Below are 27,447 nucleotides of genomic sequence, written 5' to 3' on the forward strand. Positions count from 1 at the left end.
TACACATAAGAACAAATGTAATGAGCAACAGTTTCAAGACATTTATGTCTACTTACCAGAACACCTAAAACGACTGTTTAGCCCACTATGATTGTCTTGTTTTATATCTAGTCGGAATCAACCAATCTGCAGAATGCAAAACCATCGCAAGTATTTACAAGAAATCCTATTTTAAGACGCACGAGCGAAATGAAACCAACACATTGAGACAAAATTTAACTAATCGTATTTCCCTAAACGACCAGGCTTCTTTAAACTGGCGGGCAAAACGACTAAGGACAAAATAACGATTGGGAAAATATAAACTAAATAAATGTGTGTTGTATCGGGTTAAAAAATAATTCATTACAAAACCGACAATGTTGTCATTGCTGGGATGAGGATCCCGCCCCTCCTAGAATTACCTAGTTGATGGATTTCTACGACTGGTCTCCGTCGATTGGACAGCATCACTGTCAGGAGCGTCTTACACAGAAGACAGGATTGTTGGCGGTTCGCTTAAATAGGTATAAGGGCCAAGTGAAGCGATGTACTTTAAAAAAGTGGCAATATTTCGACAATAAAGTCCAAATTATATTTTGTGAATAAAGTGGCAATATTTCGAGAATATACTCTTAATGTAATTTTGAGAATCAAGTCAACATTTGAGAATAAAGTCGCATATATAGTTCAAGATTAAAGTAGGGGATTGGTTAACTGCATGTCTCCCTGGCTCCCTGGCTCCCTGTTGCTGTGGGTGTCACCGTTGAAAGTTTTAGAAGTTACTTAGTAATAAGGAAATCCTTTCTCTTTTAGCGCATAATATCCAAATTAGGACATAATAACCAAGTAGGCCTATTACAACATGGAAGAGGTTGTGCCACTGATTATTTTCAGGAGGAAACCACCTATTGCATCCAAGTCGGTAAATCCACAATAGAGCATCAGCTCATCTTCCACTCCCTTTCTGTAAGGCTATTGACTCTATACGAATGGTAACAGCTCTATCAACTGAAACATGGCACCTCACCTAGATTAGGTTAAAGAGAGGAATTATCTCACCGTATCTATTTTTATTAATCACCAACTCTTACAAAATTCTTTAAATAATAGTCCCGCATGAGGTATTTCCATAGCTGGTAAATCAAATTATTATAAGCCGAGCTGTGACGATACTACCACCTTTTCTGAAAAGATTCCTCGTCAGATTCCCATATGCATCAATGTGAGTAGAAGATCCATTTCTCCAAGAGCCGAATCTTTGGTTTTGAAGTAATGGCTGAACAATTATATGAGAGTGGGAACTCTGGCATTGTGGCCTAGTCAGAAGGATTCAGTAGATGGTATATAGATCCAAGTTCCGTATTCTATAATGGATAATTTGTATTGATCATCTGGTTTACTTCACATGAACTATATATGTATATATTCTTATTATCGGATTTGTGAGGCTATAAGCGCGAGTTTATCGCTATGGTATCAGTATAGGTTAGAGGTATTTTTGTAATTCTGAGTATAAACTAGTGTAACCTTTGCGATATCATAAAACACCTACAGTAGAGTATCTGAATTTTGTGTAGTCAGATGGCGTAACAAGGAGCTTATCTTTAAAAGAGAATGAGAGAAGCAAGTACCTTAATATATCCAAGTCGTAGGGAGATGTGTGTGTAGTCATGTCTAGATCGTAAGAGTATGAGCTCTCTTATCGTATGTAATATTTTGGACTGAGTAAATTAGAGTGCTAGCGGAAGGAGGATGGAACCAGATATGCTGTTGCAATGTTATGTAGGAGGAGATAAAGTTCGCGTGTGTTGGTGATCCACATTGTTCATGTGAATTAAACTTCGTTGAGTGGTTTTAGGGTCATAGAAGCACTTATTGAGGAGAATACGGTGGAGTGGCATCTGACGTCATGAACTTTCTGAGACCTTTACTACCTGTGAAAATGATATGAGAGTATTGTCTAATGAGAGTGCAATGGGATAAAATCATACATTACCCTTATAAGAAAGACACCATTTTACTTATCGTTGGGATTCTAATTCGTGGCGATGTGCGATGCATGTCGTCTCTATGCTTCTGCTTATTACGTTGCATCTATGTTGGGTGTTATGCTCTAATGGAGTGAATATAATGACGCAAGAGGGAGTCCATGTGAAGAGCGTGCTCTGCATGTTGCGAGTGTCAGGTTTTGCTGTGCGATGTGAGTCCGTGAGGCAGTATTGATTGAGATGCGATATTCTAGTTTATTGCTGTCATACACAGATATATATATATGGAAGTGAAGATCTCTGACAATGATTGTTGGTTGTATACCAAAAAAGTAATGTATTGTTGTTGTTATGGTGATGTATTGTTTACCGACAGACTATTTGCTGCGGCTCGGTTGTCTTAGTCAAGATGAGTGCAGATGTATTTATCGGTGCCCCAAATACGATGTGTGTTTTTTGTTCCGTCTTATTCTACGATTGCTGTAATCTAATAGTTTTAACGTCATTTTATGTTGAGCGTCTATAATTTGTTTGCCTGCTACGTCTCTTAGTCGATGTGGCCGAATAAATAATAACTGTGTATGACATCGGATAGACTGGTCGTGGTGAGTTGACGTGCCCACACTCTGGACATCGAGTCAGTAATCCTTGTGTACGTTACTTTGTCACGGATCTGATACTGCCGAGCTCGAGCGGTGGTGTGGGAGGAAGTGATGGCTGGCTCCATGCGGGAACCAGGTCCTGAGCCCGTGTGGATCTTGTGCGGGTGAAAGAGTGTGAATTAGGGAGTTTAGAGTGATGTTCTTGTTTTGCGGTTGTGGTGTTGACTGTTGCGGCGCGGAAGAAGGGAGTGCAGTGCCGGAAGAGATGAGTTGCTTTGCCTGTGACTGACTGAGATGTCGGATTCTCAGAGGGTCGATATGTAATACGCCTTGCTAGTCTTCCCATCATATTACTGGCTAGTCAAATGATAGGCTAATCTGGTGAGCAATTGAAATCGAAGTATACGTGATTAGTGTATCGATTTGAATATCCAACAATACTTCGAATAACTGTAATATACTTATGTCTTGCACGGAGTCGTGGTTTTTGTATGGTTAGGCTGAGAGCTTTGATAAGCGATCAGTCCATTATGACATTAGCTAGGTCTTGGGCTTGGTTTATATGACTTTTTGTATGCTCTTGTGAATTGTGTATGATATATGGTAATAATCATCTGGAGTCGTTACTTGGTGAAGACAGAGGGCTATGTATTTTTGTAAACAACAGCTGGTGCACGTAGAGTCTGAAGAAATGTACGTTCTGACTCCTGTTTGAAGTTTGCTTTCATCCGTCGAGGAGGGTAGAGAAGAGTTTCTGCGAGAGTGAGTAAGACTTGTTACCCAGCATTGAGATTTCTCTTACTCGAGTCGTTTTTCATCTTTATTTCGTTTGTTGTGTAGGCAATGAAATTTACTGTTCACATCTCACTCCACGCATGTTCATCTCCATGCGTCGAGAACATCAGAATGACGACGACGATTGAATGAGCTCGATACTTCTACGACATATGAGCAATCATAGATAAACAACTCACACCGAGAAAGTCAGGCGTCTCCATAGAGCCCAATCCGGGTGACTTTAAATTGCAAGCCGAATTAACATAAAATCCATGTTCATTTAACCACACCAAATTATATATAGCTAGCATATCAACCAGCCTGATTCCTAGCAATGTAACACCACCACCCCACACTGCATGTAACCGTCCGTACCACTAGACTACCTATGGTTACTTCAGGTCTAAGGGACGGCTATGTTAGCTTAGCTTCACAACACACCCCTCTAATCGACGCAAGACAAGACAGTAAATCCCTTTGACTGTAACATCCCCAGCAGCAGTTCAGACAGACCACAGATTAGCAGAGAGAGCAAGGAACATTCATCTCTATGAAGCTCCCTGTTAAGTTCACGAGTGTCTGTGCCCACACATGTCTGACACGGGGATGCCCTGCTCTTCCTGCTCATGCTCGGCTGACAGGACACCTGGGATTCACCTGTTCAGGTGGCTTCCTGTACACGGTGCCAGACACACACACAACCACGCCTTGTATTAACACACACAATGCTCAGAACGCATGGTAATGGCTAAATATACAGCTGTGATGCAGGGAGGGGTGTACATACATTCACCATGCTAGAACAAACACACAAGATTCATACACACACACACACACACATATTCGATGCGACACAGGTTTGAGTGAGCTCTTGTTATTTCCGCCCCCCTGAACTTTGATGTTCACATTACTTAACTCCCTCACACACATGCTGTAGCACACACTCTTCCTCTCCCTGTCTATCTTCCTTCTCGCTCTGTCTGTCTCTAAGTGTATTCAACTGAGCTAGTAGTAGCGTCTGTAGCTAAAAAGTAGTCTCACCTCCCCATGCTATGCTGCATCATATTTATGTATGTGTAATGTCATTGCTAACACTCCCATGTTCCTCAGGTCATGATAAATGTGGCCATCACTGCACCGGGAAGGAAACGTGTGTGACCCCCAAACCTGCAGGCAGGAGAGACAGGGAAACATTTACAGGGACACACACAGAAGCTGACTCAACATCTGCTGTCTGGGCCTTTGGGCATGCATGGTTGCCATGCGTGTCGGCCAGGCGGTCAGAGCTGGCAGCAGGACTGGCACTCTGCAGCGTCCTGCTGCACTGATCTCTCCAACACCTCACCACGTTATCCTCTCTCTCTTGCTCCACCTTTCTGGCTTCACACAGAAAAGTGCATACACCGTAAGATACCACACTTTTATATTGCTCAAACCGGACAATACCGGGCAAATACCAGGGCAAATACCAGGGCACAAACAGCATAGAAGTTGCTTAACGATTTAACCTAGAGTTGTTTATCGAGTACGTATATAGGTGATAAACCTGATACCTCCACTGCACTCCAGTGCTTCCACACACTAGCTCCTCTCCCTTTCTGCCTCTCATCTCCCGCCTGCCCTCTCACCTCACTCTCTGCCCTGCTCCCTCTCCTGCCCTCTCACCTACCTCACTCTCCTCTCAGCCTCACCTCTGCCCTCTCACCTCACTTTTCTGCTCACTCTCTTCCCTGTCCTCCCTCTCCTGCCGTGTCCTCTCTCCTCTCCTGCCGTCCTTCTCCTGCGTCTACCTCACTTTTTCTGCCTCACTCTCCTTCCCTGTCCCCCCTTCCTGCCCTCCCCTCTCCTCTTACTCACCTTTTCTGCCCTCACCTCCTTCCTGCTCTCCCTCTCCTGCATGTCCTCTCACCTCCCTCTCCTGCCCTGTCCTCTCCTGCCATGTCCTCTCACCGCACCTGCCCTGTTCTCTCACCTCCTGCCCTCCTGTCTCTCACCTCCTGCCCTGTCCCCTCTGCAGTGTTCTCTCGTCCGTGGACTACCTCCCTCCATCCCCTTTGTCGCTCCCACACTGTGCCACTTCCTCCTTAGCTCATGCTGTTAGGACATTCCTGCGGCTCAACGCATTTGTGGAAATCCATGGTCAGAGACCTTGTGGGCCCCTGTGCCCACAAGACGAGGGGACACACACACACTTCTCTCTACTCCGGGGAGTGGATACGCCCCCGGCTAAAATGTAGGCACCACTGAATAGCACAATTGCAATTTTGTCCATTTGATGTCACACAAAATAATAGGTTGGCGTGTAACACACATTGAAAACATTCCATCTATCATCAAATTTCTGATGTCTTCTGTCATACAACTGGATATTGGTGATGTTAAATCTATGTGGTCATTTCTTACTGTACATTCCCTCCCCCAATTCATTTTACTGGTGGCGCAGGAGCTGTGGTCATTTTTTGATCTGCGTGAACCAAGTCATTGATAGTGATCTGAGAATGGAGCATGGGACAGAGAGGAGCAATTTAGCTGAGCTCAAAGTTCTGTGTTTTGTGTCTAACATACTGTACACAACTCCATAAGTCCTACTGACCCAAAGGCTTACACAATAAAAGCTGCAAGGGCATATTTGTGAAGTAATTTTATTCTTTGATGATTACATCACACACACCCACCTCCTCTCTGTCTTGTAGCCCACATGCCCTGGAGACTACCAGGGTCTTGTCCCTGAATTACCACACTTTACCCTGGTGTGTATTCCATGGAATTTTAACACCGGCAAAGACCTGCCCAACGGTAAAGGCACACAGGCAGACACAGAAACACCCAACACGATACACATTTTAGACATGCAGCCATTCCAGACCCACGAAACACACCAACCTTCACATATATATACATGCAGCACATTCACAGACACACGAACACACCAACACTTACACTTTATAGACATGCAGGCACATTCACAGAACCACAGACACAACACTTAAATATTATAACAGCAGCACATCCGACACACGAAATTACACACAGGGCTGTAGAACGAGTTTCCTGGAACGGGCAGAAGGATCATTTGGAACTTAGTGGGGAACAAAGTAATGAGACGTTCGAAGTGTTCTGAGCGATAAAGAAGCCAGGTTCTGAACCTTGGAACAGCACCGACCATGACAAACCTACCAGCTGACCTTACCGTCATACTGGCCTGCAAAGGACACGGCTTGCCATCTACCTAACCCTCATCCATTACCCTATTAGAACAAATACCTCATGATTTTGCTCATTCTGGTTGCGTTCATTAGGGCAAACCTCAACAAAACATTTGTGTCAGTTTTCTTCCGATTGGTGCCGGATGTCACACCCTGCTGACATATTTGACTGTTTTCGGTGTTTTAGCAGTGTCATCTGCAGACCAACGCGGCTAAAATAAATGGTACCATGGTGGCCTGAGGTACAGCAGAGACTGTGTCTGTCTCCAATCCCCACTAGGGCCAGGAACGCCGTACCAGCAACTGTCTATCAAACACAGCACAGGAGGATGAGTGACAGAGGGGAAATCACAGTAACAGTGAACTGAGACGATGATTTTCACTTTAAAAATTAATGTCAAGCAAAAACCAATGATTGCAGAGTTAACCCAACATACAGCTCTGAACAAGGACTACTATTAACAATTTCACTGATTGTACAAAAATAAATGTACTTGAAGAACAGTGCAATGCAAGTTTGGTAACAGATGACGTTTTGCTGTTGGTGCCGTTATTCTGTGAACAAAGTTGTCATCTGCACTGTTCTTCAAGTAAATGTGTTTGATCAAATTTTTAGGGAAATTGTTAAAGTAGTCTTTGTGCAGAAGCTTCATTTAAATGAGAGAAATCGGTTCAGCATCACTCTTGGTAGGCCCAACTACAGCGGCCACACATCACGTGAGATTAGAGGTCGCCCATTAATCGGACATGCGATTAAATTAGGGCGATTTCAAAGTTTTTCATACCAATCGGAATCGTTATTTTTGGACCAATTGTCGGGAAAAAATCCCTTTTTTTTTTACACCTTTATTTAACTAGGCAAGTCATTACAACACATTCTATTTTCAATGACGGCTAGCGCGTGGGTTTTAACTGCCTTGTCGGGCGGAACGAAATTTTTTACGCATGTCAGCTCGGGGATTCCAATCTTGCAACCTTACGGTTAACTGTCCAACGCTCTAACCACTTGCTTTACATTGCACTCCACGGGGCTGCCTGTTTACGCGATGCAGTAAGAAGCCAAAGTTATAGCTGCATTAAAACTTTCTTATAAAAACAAATCAATCAATCATAATCACTAGTTAACTACACATGGTTGATGATATTACTAGGTTTATCTAGGTTCTGCGTTGAGATAATTGATGCGTGCGCATTTCGCGAAACAGGACTGTCGTTGCATCAACGTACCTAACCATTAAAACTCATGCCTTCTTTAAATCAATACACAAGTATATTATTTTTAAACCTGCTACTTAGTTCATATTGTGCTAACATGAATTTATTTTAACTAGAAAATTGTTCACTTGGTCTTGCTTCTGTGCCAACAGAGTAGGATATGCAGCAGTTTGCCGCCCTGGTCGTTGCGAACTGTGTGAAGACTTATTTCTTCCTAAACAAAGACAGCCAATTCGCCAAACAGGGATGACTTAACAAAGCGCATTGCGAAAGCACCAATCGTTGCACGAATTACCAACATAAACATCATGCCTTTCTTAAAATCAATACACAGAGTAATATTTTTGGACCTGCATTAAAAGAATCCAGTCCAGGCATATTAACCAGTGAATTGTGTTCACTTTCTCTGCGTTATTGCAAGCAGAGTCAGGGTTATATGCACAGTTGGGGGCGCCTGGCTCCGTGCGAAGCTAATTTGCCGATTTTAAAAGTTTATTAACATAACATTGAGTGTGGCATGTAACAGAATAATTTAGATTATGATGCCACCGTTGATAAATACGTAAAGGTTCCGTATTTCACTGAAGAATAAAAGTTTTGTTTTCGAGATGATTAATGTTTCCGATTCACCCTATTAATGACCTAAGGCGTTCTGTGTTTATTATGTTATAAGTAAAGTTTGATTGATTTAGAGCGTCTCTGATCTGACCGTGTAGCGAAGGCGGCTCGTAGCATTCATCAAACAGCACTTTCTGCGTTTTCCAGCAGATCTCGCAATGCTTCAAGCTTATCAACTCCGAGATTAGGCTGGTGTAACCGATGTAATGGGTTAGCTAGTATAGCGGGGTGCGCGCTAATGTTTCAAACGTCCTCGCTAGATTGGAGTAGTTGTTCCCCTGTCTGCATGGGTGTAAGCGCGGGGTGGTCCGGATGGGGTGTTTGCATTGTATGTTCCTGGTTCCGAGCCCAGTAGGACGGAGAGAGGGACGGAGCGATATGTTACATTGCAATATTAAAAGATGCTTAAAACATCCCCAAATCTGTCAATGTATATGGAATATCAAATGGAGATTTTTATATATAGTGAGTTATGAAGTCTATAATTCTATATAACTATACACCTTAAAACTTCTCATGGGAATAATTGAGATCATGTTAAAAGACACTCTAACCTAGCATTCATATGTTACTCAAGTTCTCGATGGCAGGGTGAACCAATAAGTTTAACTGTATCTACCGATGGAAAATATATGCACTCTTTTCTTTCTTGTGACTTTGTTTATGCATTATTCTCAACTGACATGTTTCGTTACTCTTATTCTTATGTCTCCTAAAAATTTGATTTTCTAGGAGGTTCTATTCTTACTATTAAACGCTTATTATAGACATATTTCTGTCAGTAATTGTGTTCCATTTGTCATGTATTAAAATAAAGATTAACTATTCAAAACTCGTTCCCAACATTATCATTCTTAGCCTTCGCAATAGTCCGGTGGATAATCCCTCGTCATAGTCCCCAAGTTGAACTTGACAGACGTTATGAGAGAACAAATCTGATACGTCGGTCGACCTGGTGATGTGAATAGCAGCAACCAGCACAAAGGTCATGTACAGCCGGCACCAACACCCATCTCAGTCTGAGCTCTATTTCCCTGTGTATCCGTGGTTATGGACATTATCCATTTTTAATTAGTCTGACCGTTCTAGACTGGGTCACAACTTTGTTCATTAAAGAGCCTGAATACAGACGTAGACTAGAGAAAGTGTAGAGGACTTGAGAATAAGGATGGAGAGTGGGAATCGCTTGGATGGTGTCTTTAGAGATTTGGTGGTATCGCTTATTTAACACCGTGAAGTCAAATCATTAATCCTGGACGATCAGTGTTGTTCCCTCTTCAATCGTTTTTCCTGTCCAAATCCGGTTTCTGTCATTGAGCAATTTTATAGGATAGGGTGCTATTTGGCGTGCCAAGACAGTGGGTATATTGAGTTTTGAGCCACCTCTTCTATGATATGTGAGCGGAGCCGGGTCGCTGCTTGGTAGCGACGCGTGGGGCCGCAGCACAGATGGACGTATAGGATGAGCTGGTTCTCGTCGCCGCCCCCTCCACAAAACACCCCCACGAAGAGGGATGTCCGGGTGCGCTCGAGCACGCACCTCGCGCCCGCGTACGCTGTGGTTACGCGGAGTTCTGTGTACAGTGCCTGCTTAGTGATTAAGTTACCTCCGTGGGGTGGGGGAGGGGTGAGGGTGATCACCCACTGGAGAAAGGTTAGGGAGGAGAGAGGATATGGGGAAGGGGAGAGAAGGTGAGGATATGCTTGAGGTGATATCATAATGAAACTCTATAACACAGTCAGGGCATGGAAACATTTGGTCTTGGGATCAGTACTGTTTACTGTACACGAGTCGACGGAGCTACACGGGGAGAAGTATCGCTTGGGGACCAACGGATGCGTATAACGTTGCGGAATAAAGTTGTGATATGACACAATGTTCATGTGGGACAACGATGAACATCAAACCAGCATGAGGAAGGGTATATCACTGGGTGGGCAGAGTTTCTCCAAACCAAAGTGAAATTCGCAAAAAAAAAAGTTCGCTGGACATTTCATAACATGCCAAATAACATTTTGCGAAAAAAAGGGTGAAAAAAAGGTGAACTTGTCCGTTTAAAGGCCTAGTGCAGTCAAAAACTCCATTTCTAGTTTTTATATACATTTCCACACTATTTGAGTTGGAGGATAATAGCTGTGGAATGTGAAAATGATAATGCCCTTTTATGTAAAGCTGTTTAAAAAGAGCTGCCCTGAACTTTCAGCCTGTTTTGTGATGGAAGGTTTGAGCTACCTGGTGACATTCACCAGGTGTAAATTTATAATAGACCAATAAGAAACAAGGTTCAAACCTCTCGCCAACCAGAGGAGTTTTTCATTTTTTCCCCTTCCAACTCAGACACTCCCAGACAGTGCTAGTAAAATCTCCTTGAGAAATTGAGTCTTTGCCAAGAAGCATTTTAGTTTCTTTGAACCAGGTTTTAATTGGAAACAATCACAAGTAGGTTGAAGAAATTCGCGGCGTAACTCTCCCAAAAATTCCCAGGAAGTGATGATTCTTGAGTGATTCCAGATTTTTCCTGCTTAGATTTCCTGTCTGATTCTTTGAATCTTCCAACTGGGGAGTTTGGAAAACTGGAATTGGGAAAGTTGGCAGAAAGGTAGGGATCCTGCATAACCTGAGCATGGCCTAAGCACGTCTCCAGAGATATCTTGTAGTCCAGCTCGTAGGGCGAGGAAAACTCCACGGTGATGGTATGTCCCTGGGTAATGATTTTGCCAGTGTTGTTCACGGTCTCAATCCAGCACCGTCGTTCATGTACATGATGTAGATTGTTTGCTTTGACTGGTGAAAATATAAATGGCAGATATGCAGGACAATAAACATCCGATTACATTGAGTATGTATGCCATATTGGGGCGGAAGATAGTCATCAGTAACATGGAGCGGCCTACTGGCCCTTGCGGATAGAAATGACAGGTCTACGCCTGGATTGCGATACAGTTGTCTCACAATAAAATTAAGTCGTATTGGCCCCTTGGGGATGAGTCCACAAGCCTACGGCAGTGTTTGCCACCAGTAGGTGAAGTAGCCTAACCACTGCTCCAGATCAGATAGTTTTCAAGCCCCATAATGATAGTGATGATTAAAGGTAAAAATAATCTGATACAGGGATCTGGTGGCAACCTTTACGGGGATACTGAGCCACGTCGGCCCCTGGTTGTTAATGTAGAAGGAGATCACTGAGGTATTAGGTCAGATATACAGTTGAAGTCGAAGTTACAGTACAACAGTTTAGAGTAATTTACTAAGAGGTTTAACAATTCTGACATTTATCTAGTGTAGAAATACCGGCTCGTTAGGTCATAGGATCACCCACTTTATTTTTAGAAGTGTGACATGTCAGAATAATGAGTGACGAGAATGACATATATTCAGCTTTTTATATTCATCGGCATTCATCGGTCCGAAGGTTACATCTAACTCAATTTAGTATTCTGGTAGCCTTGCCTTTTAAATTGTTTAACTATCGTCAAACATTTCATGTAGCCTCCAAGCTTACCACAAAAATGAGGTGAAGTTTGGCACATTCTCCTGGAAGACTGGATGTACGAGTCAAGTTGTGTAGGCTCTCTTCTCGCAACGCTTTTTCAGTTCTGCCACAGACATTCTTCTATAGGTTCTGAGGTCAGGGCTTTGGATGGCCACTCCCAATATCCTATGACTTTTGGTCCTTGATGCATTTCGCACAAACTTGGGAGTATGCGTTTGGGTCATGGTTGTCCATCATTGAAGAACCATTTGCCGACAAGCGCTTAACTTCCTGACTGATGTTTGAATGTTGACTTCAATTATCCACATAATTTTCCGCCCTCTATGATGTCCATCTATTTTTGAAGTGCAGCCAGTTCTCCTGCAGCAAAGCACCACAACATTGATGCTGCCACCTCGGTTACGGTTGGGGATGGTGTCTTCGCTTAGCCCCCTTTTTCTCAAAAAGTAACGATCGTCCCATTGGCCAACAGTACGTAGTTCTGTTAATCACGGCGTTTTCCAAAATAACATCTTAGCATGCGGACTGTATCTGCTTTTGGTTTGGGAGGCAGTGGCTTTCTCCTGTGCTGAGCAGCCTTTCAGGTTATGTCGCATTACGGACTGCGTTTCTACGTGATGGTACGGTTATTAGATTCTAAGCTTGCTGTTTTCTGATTTTGCACTTTTCGCTCCAGAAGTACCGTTTATGCTCTAGGAGAAACAGAACCGCGATTCCCTTCTAAGCGGTTGACAGGCTGCTAGTCCATGGTGTATACTTGGCTACTGATTGTTTGTCACAGATGAAGCGTGTACCTGTCAGGCTTTTGGAAATTGCTCCCAAGGATGAACAGAACTTGGAGTCTACATTTTTTCTGAAGGTCTTGACTGATTGTCTTTTGATTTACCATATGTCAAGCAAAGAGGGACTGGTTTGAAGGGTATAGCCTTGGAAATACATTCAAGGTCACCTCCAATTCGGACAGCAAATATGTCAATAGCCTATAGGCTTGTAAAGCATGAAATTTTGCGGAATTTTCCAATCTGTTTAAAGCACAGTTCAACTGATGTACGTTAACTTCTGAAGCACACTGTAGAATTGTGGATACAGGAGTTATTAAGTGAAATGAATCTGTCTTGTTTTAAACCAATTGTTGAAAATGACTTGTGTCCATGCACAAAGTAAGTCCTAACCGATGCAAAAACTATTTTTGTGGAGGGCTTTGTTAACAAGTCATTTGTTGGAGTGGTGGAAAAACCGAGATTTTTAGATGAGCTCCAACCTAAGGTTGTATGTAAACTTGCCGACTTCAACTGTATTATCACACCCCTAAAAATTAAGTCAGGTTTTAATAATTTCCACTGATCCTAGACTCTGGTTAGTACCTGTACGATGGAGCCGCAGATGGCCCTTGTGTTTGTGATTGAAAGGATATGAAAGTCCCTCTGGCTCCCTCAATGCCCGGGCCCAAAGTGTTAAATGTGCAACCAGAAGGGAAAAGAACTCTGGACCATCCTGGTCCGTTAACATCCTACCAATCACATCCGATCCATACGACAATCCCTCACCTTCTCAAAAACTCTAGCACTCATAAAGAGTTACACTTGGATGTTCCAATGCACATACCTCATATCTGGGCCGTCTGCTTACACGTCATCCTATCGACTGGCTGTCGAAGCTTGACTCTCATTCATACCTCTCTCCTCTATCGCTCTCTGAAAAACAACTGGCCACCATCCAAAATGTATCAACTACCTTTAAACTTGCTCATCAGCTATATGCCCTAATGAATCACTTCTACGATTAAATTACACATAAGAACAAATGTAATGAGCAACAGTTTCAAGACATTTTAGTCTACTTACCAGAACACCTAAAACGACTGTTTAGCCCACTGATGATTGTCTTGTTTTATATCTAGTCGGAATCAACCAATCTGCAGAATGCAAAACCATCGCAAGTATTTACAAGAAATCCTATTTTAAGACGCACGAGCGAAATGAAACCAACACATTGAGACAAAATTTAACTAATCGTATTTCCCTAAACGACCAGGCTTCTTTTAAACTGGCGGGCAAAACGACTAAGGACAAAATAACGATTGGGAAAATATAAACTAAATAAATGTGTGTTGTATCGGGTTAAAAAATAATTCATTACAAAACCGACAATGTTGTCATTGCTGGGATGAGGATCCCGCCCCTCCTAGAATTACCATTGGATGGATTTCTACGACTGGTCTCCGTCGATTGGACAGCATCACTGTCAGGAGCGTCTATCACAGAAGACAGGATTGTTGGCGGTTCGCTTAAATAGGTATAAGGGCCAAGTGAAGCGATGTACTTTAAAAAAGTGGCAATATTTCGACAATAAAGTCCAAATTTAATTTTGTGAATAAAGTGGCAATATTTCGAGAATATACTCTTAATGTAATTTTGAGAATCAAGTCAACATTTTGAGAATAAAGTCGCAGTTATAGTTCAAGATTAAAGTAGGGGATTTGGTTAACTGCATGTCTCCCTGGCTCCCTGGCTCCCTGTTGCTGTGGGTGTCACCGTTGAAAGTTTTAGAAGTTACTTTAGTAATAAGGAAATCCTTTCTCTTTTAGCGCATAATATCCAAATTAGGACATAATAACCAAGTAGGCCTATTACAACATGGAAGAGGTTGTGCCACTGATTATTTTCAGGAGGAAACCACCTATTGCATCCAAGTCGGTTAAATCCACAATAGAGCATCAGCTCATCTTCCACTCCCTTTCTGTAAGGCTATTGACTCTATACGAATGGTAACAGCTCTATCAAACTGAAACATGGCACCTCACCTAGATTAGGTTAAAGAGAGGAATTATCTCACCGTATCTATTTTTATTAATCACCCAACTTCTTACAAATTCTTTAAATAATAGTCCCGCATGAGGTATTTCCATAGCTGGTAAATCAATTATTATAAGCCAGCTGGCTGACGATACTACACCTTTTCTGAAAGATTCCTCGTCAGATTCCCATATCGATCAATGTGATAGAATCCTTTCCCAAAGCATCTGGTTTATATCTTAACATTAATAAATGTGAACTCATGGCTGTCAAAGATTGTGTGACACCTTCCTATTATGGTATTCCAGTGAAAGAAGAACTTACATATTTAGGCATAACCATTACTAAGGATCAGAAGTCTAGAGGCTTACTACATTTTAACCTTCATATTAAAAAAACCCAGAAGAAGCTAAATCAATGGCTACAGAGGGACTTATCTTTAAAAGGAAGAGTCCTAATAACCAAGGCTGAAGGTATCTCTAGACTAACATATGGCACTCTATCTTTATATCTTGACAGTAAAATAAGCAAGGAGAGAGACCAGATACTTTTCAACTTTCTGTGGAGAAACCGTACCCATTACATTAAGAAAACTGTTGTAATGAACACTTATGAGAATGGTGACCTGAATTTTCTGGACTTTACTACCTTAAATAATAATTTTAAGATCAATTGGATAAAACAATTCCTAAGAAGACCCATTTCTATCTGGAATTTTATTCCTCATCATGTCTTCTCTACTTCTCTACTTAACTTCATGTTGGTTTGCAATTATAATATTGACAAAGTTCCAGTGAAACTCTCTGCTTTTCATTGGCAGGTTTTCTTGTCATGGTCCTTCATTTATAAGCATAATTTTTCTCAACACAGATATTATATATGGAATAATCGGGACATATTGTATAAAAAAAGTATTTGTTTTTAGAGTATTGGTTCCGAAATGGCGCCGGAGTAGAAGGCAGATGTTTTACGTGCCCCCAAACGATTGTGTTTTTTGTTCGTTTATCTACGTTGTTTGTAACTAGTTTTTTTACTCATTTTGTACATAATGTTGCCGCTACCGTCTCTTATGACCGAAAATAACTTCTAGACATCAAGACTGCGATTACTCACAACGGACTAGCAGAATCCTTTTTCTTCTTTCACGACTCTGACGAGCTCGAGGCGGAGGATATGCTGCTCCCTCGGGAACAGGCCCTGAGCCCCGTGATCTGCGTGAAGAGGAGGCGGAGAAAGAGAGGCCGGAGAGTGGGCTGCCTGCTGAGAAGTCGAAGGCCATCGAATAAACCCTCACTTCCCTCAATTCTGCTAGCAAATGTGCAATCGTTGGACAATAAAATCGACGAGTTACGATTAAACTACCAACGGAACATTCAAAACTGTAATATCTTATGCTTCACGGAGTCGTGGCTGAACGAGGACATCATCAACATACAGCTGGCTGGTTATATGATGTACCGGCATGATAGAACAGCGGCGTCTGGTAAGACAAGGGTCTATGTATTTTTGTAAACAACAGCTGGTGCACGATATCTAAGGAAATCTCGAGCTATTGCTCACCTGAGGTAGAGTTTCTCATGATAAGCTGTACACCACACTACCTACCGAGAGTTTTCATCTGTATTCTTTGTAGCTGTTTGCATACCACCACAGTCAGAGGCTGGAACTAAGATAGCATTGAATGAGCTGTATTCCGACATAAGCAATCAAGAAAACACTCACCGAGAGGCGGCGCTCCTAGTAGCCGGGGACTTTAATGCAGGGAAACATTAAATCAGTTTTACCAAATTTATATTAGCATGTTAAATGTGCAACCAGAGGGAAAAGAACTCTGGACCATCTATACTCCACACACAGAGACGCATACAAATGCGCTCCATTTGGCAAATCTGACCATAATTCCATCCTCCTGATTCCTGCTCAGTACATCACTGGGGCCAAGCTTCCTGCCATTCAGGACCTCTATACTAGGCAGTGTCAGAGGAAGGCCCTAAAAATTGTCAAAGACTCCAGCCACGCTAGTCATAGACTGTTCTCTCTGCTACCACACGGCAAGCTTTCCCGGAGCGCCAAGTCTAGGACCAAGAGGCTTCTAAACAGCTTCTACCCCACGTCATAAGACTCCTGAACATCTAGTCAAATGGCTACCCAGACTATTTGCATTACCTCCACCCCCCCCCCACACCCCCCCTCTCCACACCACTGCCACTCTGTTGTCATCTATGCAGTCACTTTAATAACTCTACCTACATGTACATACTACCTCAACTAACCGGTGCCCCCGCACATTGACTCTGTACCGGCACCCCCTTGTATATATTGTTATTTTTTATTTTACTGCTGCTCTTTAATTACTTTTTATCTCTTATTCTTATCCGTATTTTTTGAAATTGCATTGTTGGTTAGGGGCTCGTAAGTAAGCATTTCACCTGTTGTATTCGGTGCATGTGACTAATAAAATTTTATTTTAAATAATATCCTATTGATAAGTCAACTTGTATATGCAGAGGGTATTTTACTGAAATTATAAGGAATTCTTTTCACTTTACAAGATCCCTGTAAATCCGAAAGATTTTGCAATTGTGTTAGATGTCATTCCCTCAGGTGTTGCTTTATTATTCAGGAATGTATCAAGACCCTCAGAACATGCCTACGATTAACCCTGTTCACTCATCAGTAGGAAAAATATCAGTTTCTTTTAGTCCATTCAATAACAATAGATCTATACGAGCCTTGTTTTAACAGGATGTTGTGTCTATACCTTATGTCATGCCTTTTGGAATGGTTTTATTGATTATGTCTGTTGGAAAAAAGTTTGGATGTTGCCACACACATACCTACTTATTAACAAAATTAATCAAAAGGATCGGTGTGTGCCCCCCCCCTCCTTGTTTGAGGAGAGTGCACAGTTATGAACTTGAAAATGTATTAATTAACCAATTAGGCACATTTGGGCAGTCTTGACACAACATTTTGAACAGAAATGCAATGGTTCGTTGAATCAGTCTAAAACTCTGCACATACACTGCTGCCATCCAGTGGCCATAATCTAAATTGTGCCTAGATTCCTAAGTCATTGGCCTTTTTCTTGCATTTCAAAGATGATTGGAAGAAGAAATAAACACACGTTTCTTTGTTTGTATCTTTTACCAGATCTAATGTGTTATATTCTCCTACATTAATTCCACATTTCCACAAAGTTTAAAGTGTTTTCTTTCAAATGGTACCAAGAATATGCATATCCTTGCTTCAGGTCCTGAGCTACAGGCAGTTATATTTGGGTATGTCATTTTAGGCAAAAATTWAAAAAAAGGGTCCGATCCTTATAAGGAAGTTTCTTATAAAATTATTCATAAATATTATCCTGCCAACCACTATATGAAGAAGTTAACAAAAAAACTACATACATACATACATGCAAATTGTACCTTTTGTAATGACCACTCACAAAGTGTTGCATATTTTTTTGGCATTGTACTCATGTAAGAAAACAGTTTTCCWGGGTGGGGAGAAACCATTAGGCTTGTAGCAGATGGTGTGACATGTGATAGCATAAGATAAGCAATGTGTATGCGTTGGAATGGAATTTAACAGCAGCTTTGTCATTGTCAAAGAGGAGGAGGGACATTTAAGACGTGATGACGTAATGTGTGATATATAAACTAACGTACATGGTATTTTGAGCAGAGCTCTCAAGAATAAACGTCACTGGCCACATCTGCAGTCCTCATGCCTCCTTGCAGCATGCCTAATGCACATTCACGCAGATTAGCAGGGGCCCTGGGCATCTTTCTTTTATGTTTTTCAGTCAGTAGAAAGGCCTCTTTAGTGTCCTAAGTTTTCATAACTGTGACCTTAATTGCCTACCGTCTGTAAGCTGTTAGTGTCTTAATGACCGTTCCACAGGTGCATGTTCATTAATTAATTGTTTATGGTTTATTGAACAAGCATGGGAAACCGTGTTTAAACCCTTTACAATGAAGATCTGTGAAGTTGTTTGGATTTTTACAAATGATCTTTGAGAGACAGGGTCCTGAAAAAGGGAAGTTTATTTTTTCTGAGTTTATATTTTAAGAATTAAATACTCTGCCAACAAAAAAGCTGTTAGAATTATAAATGTGTGTATGTCACTTAAGGTCCCTGTGTAATGTGATATTGTACTCCCTAGCCCAAATGTACTTTGTATATTCTTTACTTGTGTTTCCCCCATGTACTTGTTGTATTGATTTGTTGTTAATTAAAAAGAAAGAAAATAATCAAAAAAATAAAAACAATAAAGATAATTTTTTTAAATAAATGCATAGGTAGAGACAGGTGGGTTGTGTGTGTATGCAGGTGGTGTGGGGGAGAAGGGTCGGGGGTCTAAGACACTCGTTCAAACAGGTGTCACACACACACACACCGTATCCCCAAAGCAATACCATTCTAACAGCCATGGTGCGTTGTCAGACTGCGATGAGACATGGAGTTGCGTGCAGACACCCTTCGAATTCGCAACAATGTTATCCTTAATCCCCTGCGTATGCCAACACCGTGCAATAGTGTATTTTAGAGAGTAACAGTTAGGCCAGCAGCCTATATGTCAGAAGGAAAGGTTAATTTACAAATTTGTGCGTAATGGTATGGTGTTTTATGTACGCTACTTCTAATGAAGTAGCTTCATAGGCCTATGCTTATCATCTTGTGAATGTAGGTCACGGATTGCGTGGAGAAGGATTGTGCTTCCAGTCGTGCTCAAGGGCCGCCCAAAACCCCATGTCAATGACCTTGCCACGGAGCAGAGGGGAAGGGGTCTCCATAGTATATAGAACATAGACATGGGACATAAACGCGCATAGCCCCCGGTCTCCAGGATCCCAATATAATTATTTGTATTGGGTGTGCGCACGTAGCCTACTAGCCTATAGTCATTAGGATAGTAGACATAAGGCGGAATACTACTGTTATAGTAAAGTTACATGGATAAGGTCGTTAATAGTTGACATTATGCACAGATTTTTTTGCAAGGTGTTTGGCTAGGCTACGCAGAACGTTGAAGAAAATTCAGAGGGGAGACTGACAGGGACTCAAACCCAGTTCTCTTCCTATTCAGTGACTATTTGGGAGCCAGGTAGACATGCACTTAAACAAATCCCCTATGTTAATCTCGAAATATCTGAGACCTTACTCTTAAAATTAAATTGAGTTTATTCTCTAAATATTGGCACTTTAAAAAGTTGTTTATTTTCTCTCTCTCTCCACCTAATATTCTTCTGTAATTAAAAAGCCTGCTGGATCTATACCAGCAATGAGCTGTGGTTACTATGAGACCACACACAACTAGTGTGTACAGTACTGATAACTTCTCATTTTGAATTAGGTCATAGGTTCAAATTTTATGAAACACATAGCCTACTATGCAACTGTAGCCTGTATATACAGGTTGGAGTCATTAAAACTTGTTTTTCAACCACTCCTCACATTTCTTGTTAACAAACTATAGTTGTGGCAAGTCGGCTAGCACATCTACTTTGTGCATGACACAAGTAATTTTTCCAACAATTTTTTACAGACTTATTTATTTTTCCAACAACATTTTACAGACTATTATTTCACTTATAATTCACTGTATCACAATTCCAGTGGGTCAGAAGTTTACATACACTAAGTTGACTGTGCCTTTAAACAGCTTGGACAATTCCAGAAAATKATGTCATGGCTTTAGAAGCTTCTGATAGAATAATTGACATCATTTGAGACAATTGGACGTGTACCTGTGGATGTATTTCAAGGCCTATTTACAAACTCAGTGCCTCTTTGCTTGACATCATGGGAAAATCAAAAGAAATCAGCCAAGACCTCATAAAAAAAATTGTAGACCCCCACAAGGTTCATCCCTGGGAGCAATTTCCAGATGCCTGAAGGTACCACGTYCATGTGTACAAACAATAGTACGCAAGTATAAACACTATGGGCCCGACTTCCGACTTAAAACTGTAGTAATTGGAATGTTACCAGCAGCAGACCCTTCATATGTGGATAGCCTAATAAACAAACCTGATTCCAGGCTTCATTCGTTTTCACCATCTCTTTAATAAGATCACATTCAGCCATCAAACATTTGGTGCAGTGATTCACCTTACGCTAGTCACACACAATCAGAATATAAGTACATACAGTTGAAGTCGGAAGTCTACATAAACTAAGTTTAAATGTATTTGGCTAAGGTGTAATCACAATTCCTGACATTTTATCCTAGTAGAAATTCCCTGTCTTAGGTCAGTTAGGATCACCACTTTATTTTAAGAATTTGAAATGTCAGAATAATAGAGAATGCTTTATTTCAGCTTTTATTACATTCATCACATTCCCAGTGGGTCAGAAGTTTACATACACTCAATTAGTATTTGGTAGCATTGCCTTTAAATTGTTTAACTCAGGTCAAACATTTCATGTAGCCTTCCACAAGCTTACCACAAAAAMATKAGGTGAATTTTGGCMCATTCCTCCTGACAGAGCTGGTGTAACGGAGTCAGGTTTGTAGGTCTCCTTGCTCGCACATGCTTTTTCAGTTCTGCCCACACATTTTCTATGGGATTGAGGTCAGGGCTTTGTGATGGCCACTCCCAATACCTTGACTTTGTTGTCCTGAAGCCATTTTGCCACAAYTTTGGAAGTATGCTTTGGGTCATTGTCCATTTGAAAAACCCATTTGCGACCAAGCTTTAACTTCCTGACTGATGTCTTGAGATGTTGCTTCAATGTATCCACATAATTTTCCTCCCTCATGATGCCATCTATTTTGTGAAGTGCACCAGTTCCTCCTGCAGCAAAGCACCACCCACAACATGATACTCCACCTCCGTGCTCTACGGTTGGGATTGTGTTCTTCGGCTGCTTTCTCCAAAAAGTACGATCTTGTCCCATGTGCAGTTGCCAACCGGTCTGGCTTTTTTATGGCAGTTTTGGAGCAGTGGCTTCCTCCTTGCTGAGCAGCCTTTCAGTTATGTCGATATAGGACTCGTTTTACTGTTGATATAGATACTTTTGTACCTGTTTCCTCCAGCATCTTCGCATGGTCCTTTGCTGTTGTTCTGGGATTGATTTGCACTTTTCGCACCAAAAGTACATTCACTCTAGAAGACAGAACGCGACTCCTTCCTAAGCGGTTCATGACGGCTGCATGGTCCCATGGTGTTTATACTTGCATACTATTGTTTGTACAGATGAACGTGTACCTTCAGGCATTTGGAAATTGCTCCCAAGGATGAACCAGACTCGTGGAGGTCTACAATACTTTTTCTGAGGTCTTGACTGAGTTCTTTTGATTTTCCCATTAAGTCAAGCAAAGAGGCACTGAGTTTGAAGGTAGGTCTTGAAATACATCCACAGGTCCACCTCCAATTGACCCATATGTCAGTTAGCCTATTAGAAGCTTGTAAAGCCATGACATTTTCTGGAATTTTCCAAACTTCTGACCCACTGGAATTGTGATACAGTGAATTAAGTGAAATAATCTGTAAATAATTGTTGGAAAAATTACTTGTGTCATGCACAAAGTAGATGTCCTAACCGACTTGCCAAAACTATAGTTTGTTAACAAGAAATTTGTGGAGTGGTTGGTAAACAAGTTTTAATGGACTCCAACCTAAGTGTATGTAAACTTCCGACTTCAACTGTACATTCAACTTTAAAGTCAGACAGATACCACTCTTTCGAGAGTTTATGATACAAATGTTATTGAAAAAAAATAATTAAATAAAAATAGCAGAGACTTTTCCCGGAAGCTCCATCCTGCAGAGCTAAAAACCAACAGCTTCTAGACGTCAACCTCGAAGAGCAAAACCTGCCTCCTCTGCACCCACTGAAAGAATGATTCCCAATAGTCTTAAGAGGGGCAATCCGCAATTCGAAAATCCCCCCCCCCAGTACTTGTTTAGGTCAACAGGTGAGGGATGGGGTTGGAGGAACGTACCCACTCAAATTCCTAGACAGAGCTAGGGATGCAGATCATGAGGATCATAGAGGCATTTATAAGTTAAAATATTCAAGAATCAGTGGGCTATATACCATTATGTCCAAAAATTAGAAGTACCAATCCTAGATTGCCCCTTTAAAAAGACTTGTGAATCACCCAGATGAACATCAGTGGCACTGTCAACTATAGCTCATTCACTTAGCTCATTATGAGCCTCATCTTTCAACCGAATCCAAATGAAAAGAAAAACAAAATAATAAAATACCTGAAGTCAGTCAACATCCAACCGTCTCCCACCCTCTTTTTGTAACATAGAAGTATTGTAACAGCATTATTATGAACAACTGTTGGCATTAGGTGAGTTCACCCACTCACAATAAATAATCAACACTGMCCTCTTTTGTCCCTGATAGACATGTCCCAAATGGCACCCTATTCCCCATGTAGTGCACTACTTTTGACCAGGGTCCATAGGGCACTAGTCAAAAGAAGGTCACTATGTCGGAAATAGGTGCCATTTGGGATGCAAACACTGTTTAGGGGTGAGAGAGGGACTCAAAATGAACATATCATTATTAATAATCATTCATCCTAATTGTAATTATTACGTGGTTAGTTAGCAATAGCAGCAGAGCGATGTGATTTTAATGGTGGTGTTTCTCCCGGTTGGAGTCAATTCAGAAAGTAAACCTCATTCCAATTCCACATTTTCCTAATTGAAAAGAATTGGAATGTCAGTAAACATCTTGAATTGAAATGGAATCGAGCCCAACACTGGTGTTTGTAAAGGACATTCCCGCTCTTCCTCTTTCTGGTGTAACAGAATAGTAGGGCTGGAATCTATTCAGTGATGAGAAACATTCCAGAATACTGGGCATAGAAATGGAATGAAGAGCCTACTCTGCATTCCTTAGTCTACCTGAAAGACAATCATACAGTATCTGCTCCCCAAATTCCCTATTCTGCATGAGAGATGGCCGTGTCTGTTCTATCTGAATGTTCTGTTGTCCCCTACTGAACAGTGCCCCAAATGACTCAGTGTGTGTGTGATGTTACAAGGGGACGTGGCTGAAGAGGTAGGAGACAGATTCTCCGTTGTGGGTCCTGCGGATGGCCTCTGCCAAGATCATAGAGATGTCAATCACCTAGAGGAGAAACAGATGGTTAATAACACATAATAAACTATGTTCAGGAAACATCCGGAAACATGTCAGACTATTTACCGATGATAAACAGAAAGTGTGCTCTCTCATTTATAGAGTGAACTATTTGAATTATTTTAGCACAAACTTTTCAGATGATATGATTATTCAAACTACTTGCCTTGTCTTAGTTGTTAAACATCACAGTAGCAACAATAGAATTTCAGCTTAAACCACCGTAACATTATTGGACAATATGACAGTCTACTTATGTTGAGGAGAATGACCCTGATATAACCTCTGACCCCTGACCTGTATCTTAGTACAGTGATATAACATTTGACCCCTAACCTGTATCTAAGGACAGTGCTGTGACCCCTGACCTGTATCTAAGGACAGTGCTGTGACCCCTGACCTGTATCTAAGGGACAGTGCTGTGACCCCTGACCTTGTATCTAAGGACAGTGCCTGTGGACCTGACCTGTCTAAGGACCTGTATTCTAAGGACAGTAATATACCACCTGACCTGTATCTTAGGACAGTAATATACCACCTGACCTGTATCTAAGGACCAGTGCCGTGACCCCTGACCTGAATCTAAGGACAGTGCTGTGACCCCTGACCTGTATCTAAGGACAGTAATTATACCACCCGACCTGTATCTAAGGACGTAAATACCACCCGACCTGTATATTAAGGACAGTAATATACCACCTGACCTGTATCTAAGGACAGTAATATACCAACCTGAACCTGTATCTAGGACAGTAATATACCACCTGACCTGTATCTAAGGACAGTAATATACCACCTGACCTGTATCTAAGGACAGTGCTGTGACCCCTGACCTGTATCTTAGGACAGTGCTGTGACCCCTGACCTGTATCTTAGGACAATGCTGTGACCCCTGACCTGTATCTTAGGACAGTGCTGTGACCCCTGACCTGTATCTTAGGACAGGTCTTCATCTTCTCCTCCTGAGGGATAGTGTTGGTGACGACCACGGCCTCGAAGCAGGCGTTGTTGATGCGTGAGATGGCCGGGCCAGAGAAGATACCATGGGTCAGGATGGCATACACCTTGGTAGCACCAGCTGAGATCAGCCTGAGGGTGGAGGGACAGTATCTCCTCAAAAAACTGTAGGATTATAGCACCTCCAACATTTACCTGTTTGAATACACTGATTTTTGCTGCAAGGACTCTCATTTGCATGAAGGAGAAGTGAAAYAGTGGTTGGTATTTGTTTTTGTGTGGTTAAGATTCAGCCCAGACACCCATTGCCTGGGCATAGATACGTGTTAAGGTTAGTCAAGGTCATTAGTTGAGACTTTACTTACTTGTCGGCCGCGTGACAGATAGTACCACAGGTGTCTGCCATGTCATCCACCAAGATGGCCACCCGGTCCGTGACGTCCCCGACCAACACCATGCGATCCACCTCATTGGCCTTCTTTCTCTCTTTGTGGATCAGAGCAAAGTCCACATTGAGCCTGTCCGCTATGGAAGTCACTCTGTCACACAGAACACAGTGTTAAGAGGAAGCCAAGTCACAGAGGCACAACAGTTGGTCCACTGTTATCGTATAAAGATTTGTCAGTGTGAAGGAGCAGTTACACACAAACGTGTGAATCTAAAGTTAATTTCAGCACAGATAAGTTAGAGTTAAAGACATGGCTGAAGGGTAACACCAGTAGAAGAGAGGTGATGTTCTTGAAGCAGTAGCCTGCACACAGTGGTTCCCATATTTACCAAGCATCCTCTCCCCCTGTCTCTTCACCCTCTCTCCATCTTTCTCTGATTAATCAAATTTCTTATTTTGGCCAAAAGCCCTCAGACCAAAATCTTTCTGACTACTCTGTCCTGTCTCACCTCTTGGCACCCCCTGCGTCTGGAGAGACGATAGTGCAGGTCTTCCACTCTGCGATGTTCTCCTTGATCCACTTCAGTACAGCAGGCTCAGCATACAGGTTATCCACCGGGATGTCGAAGAAAACCCTGGGAGAGTACCAGCGACACACACAAGGAGTCAGAGGCTGCCATCTAGCTGTTTCACATCCAGGAACCATCTCTAGTCATTGTCCCTGAGCCAGTCACTTAACCCTATAGAACTCCATGTGTTTGCTGATTGTGTTTCTGTTGGATTGGAGGGAGCAAAAGAAGAATTTACATCTCTATAGTCCTGGCTGTTTGGTCCCTCTCCCCGCCAGACCCCAGTGTCCTCCCTCCCTCGCTCTTACGCGCGCAGATTCGCGCAGTGTCCCTCGTCCCTCCTCTACCGCCAGACCCCAGTGTCCTCCCTCCCCCTCCTCTAACGCAGATCGCCAGTGTCCCTCCTCCTCCTCTACCGCCAGACCCGTGTCTCTCCTCCTCCTCTACCGCCAGAGCCCCAGTGTCCTCCTCCTCCTCTACCGCCAGACCCCAGTGTCCCTCCCTCCCTGCCTCTACCGCCAGACCCCAGTGTCCTCTCCTCCTCTACGCGCCAGACCCCAGTGTCCTCCCTCCCTCCTCTAACGCCAGACCCCAGTGTCCTCCCTCCTCTACTGCCAGACCCCAGTGTCCTCCCTCCTCTACTGCCAGACCCCAGTTCCCTCCTTACTCCTAACCTGGATCTGTGAGGCGTGGAGGTCCATAGTGATGATGTGATCAGCCCCAGACACAGACAGCATGTTAGCCACCAGCTTGGCTGAGATAGGCGCTCGACTCTGCAAGGAAACACACACACCTCATTTGTTCTACTCACATCACATGATATGAGTGGAGTCTTCCATCTTAAAAATTGCTCCGTATTACATTTCCTTCCCAAAGCCACAAGGGGCAGCTGTTAGGCTATTCTAAACTACAGTCACATGTACAACTCAAAGTCAATATCAAACTATTCAGCTCCTTCAAGAAGCCCAAGAAAAGTGATACTGTACAAAAAGTTAATAACAGTATACTTTTGACAGATACATAGTACATGCAATACATTATATTGGGAGGACAAGGACATGCACTGATATAAACCATGAGAGGAATGGAGGCAGGCAGGTGACGGTAACAATACAAACAGAAGCCACAATGACTGCTCACTGCTTAACTTAAATCAGTGGAGAAATCAAAACAAAACCCGGGCATGCTCCCAGTCCCATCCATCTGCTGTGACTGCCTGCTGGAGTCCGTCCACACAGTCAGTGACAGCAACATGAGTGGTAAGATCACACTGGACGTTGATGGGGTGTAATGGCAGGGTTGTGGTCAATTCAATTTCAATTCAGGAAGTACACTGAAATTCCAATGCTTTTGAATTAAAACATTTGGAATTGGAATTTGGTTTAATTTCTAAATTGACTGGAATTAAACCCAACTCTGGTGATGCGGTATAATGGTCGGCGGTGTGACAGTAGAGTAACTAGATGTCTGTCCCTCACCCCCACCTTGTCCTTCTTGTCCTGCCGTGAGTAGGGGAAGCAGGGGATGACGGCTGTGACACGGGAGGCCGAGGCGATCTTACACGCATTGATCATAATCAGCAGCTCCATCAGATTATCATTGATCTCCCCACATCCGCTCTGTACGATGTAGACATCCTCTCCACGTACACTCTCCCCGATCTCAACACTGTTAGGGCCCAGGGGATGGGAGGATGGGGTAAACAACACTCTCCCCGATCTCAACACTGTTAGGGCCCAGGG

The 27,447-nt window shown here is 42.4% G+C and overlaps 2 protein-coding genes across 4 annotated transcripts in view; both read right to left on the reverse strand.

The window, feature by feature from the left end:
- Window positions 1–359, reverse strand: part of LOC112071088 (solute carrier family 25 member 53) — a 3,102-nt gene extending 2,743 nt beyond the window's left edge. For both annotated transcript variants that reach the window (XR_011475763.1, XM_024138561.2), the window contains exon 1: window positions 57–359. The gene's annotated coding sequence lies outside the window, so the exon portion shown is untranslated. The remainder of the gene's footprint in view (window positions 1–56) is intronic.
- Window positions 360–20,729: 20,370 nt separating this feature from the next.
- The window catches only part of LOC112071087 (ribose-phosphate pyrophosphokinase 1-like), an 8,104-nt gene continuing 1,386 nt past the window's right edge, over window positions 20,730–27,447 (reverse strand). The window contains exons 2-7 of one of the 2 annotated variants that reach the window (XM_024138560.2): window positions 27,190–27,373; window positions 26,381–26,478; window positions 25,646–25,771; window positions 25,114–25,287; window positions 24,721–24,880; window positions 20,730–23,779 (exon numbers count right to left, since the gene is read on the reverse strand). In XM_024138560.2, coding sequence (XP_023994328.1) covers window positions 23,687–23,779; window positions 24,721–24,880; window positions 25,114–25,287; window positions 25,646–25,771; window positions 26,381–26,478; window positions 27,190–27,373 — 835 coding nt within the window. In that variant the 3' untranslated portion in view covers window positions 20,730–23,686. Of the gene's footprint in view, window positions 23,780–24,720; window positions 24,881–25,113; window positions 25,288–25,645; window positions 25,772–26,380; window positions 26,479–27,183; window positions 27,374–27,447 lie in introns of both variants that reach the window. The other variant, XM_024138559.2, reaches the window with a different exon arrangement.

This window comes from Salvelinus sp. IW2-2015, unplaced genomic scaffold (genome assembly GCF_002910315.2).
Source record: "Salvelinus sp. IW2-2015 unplaced genomic scaffold, ASM291031v2 Un_scaffold1512, whole genome shotgun sequence".
NCBI classification, from domain to species: Eukaryota; Metazoa; Chordata; class Actinopteri; order Salmoniformes; family Salmonidae; genus Salvelinus; species Salvelinus sp. IW2-2015.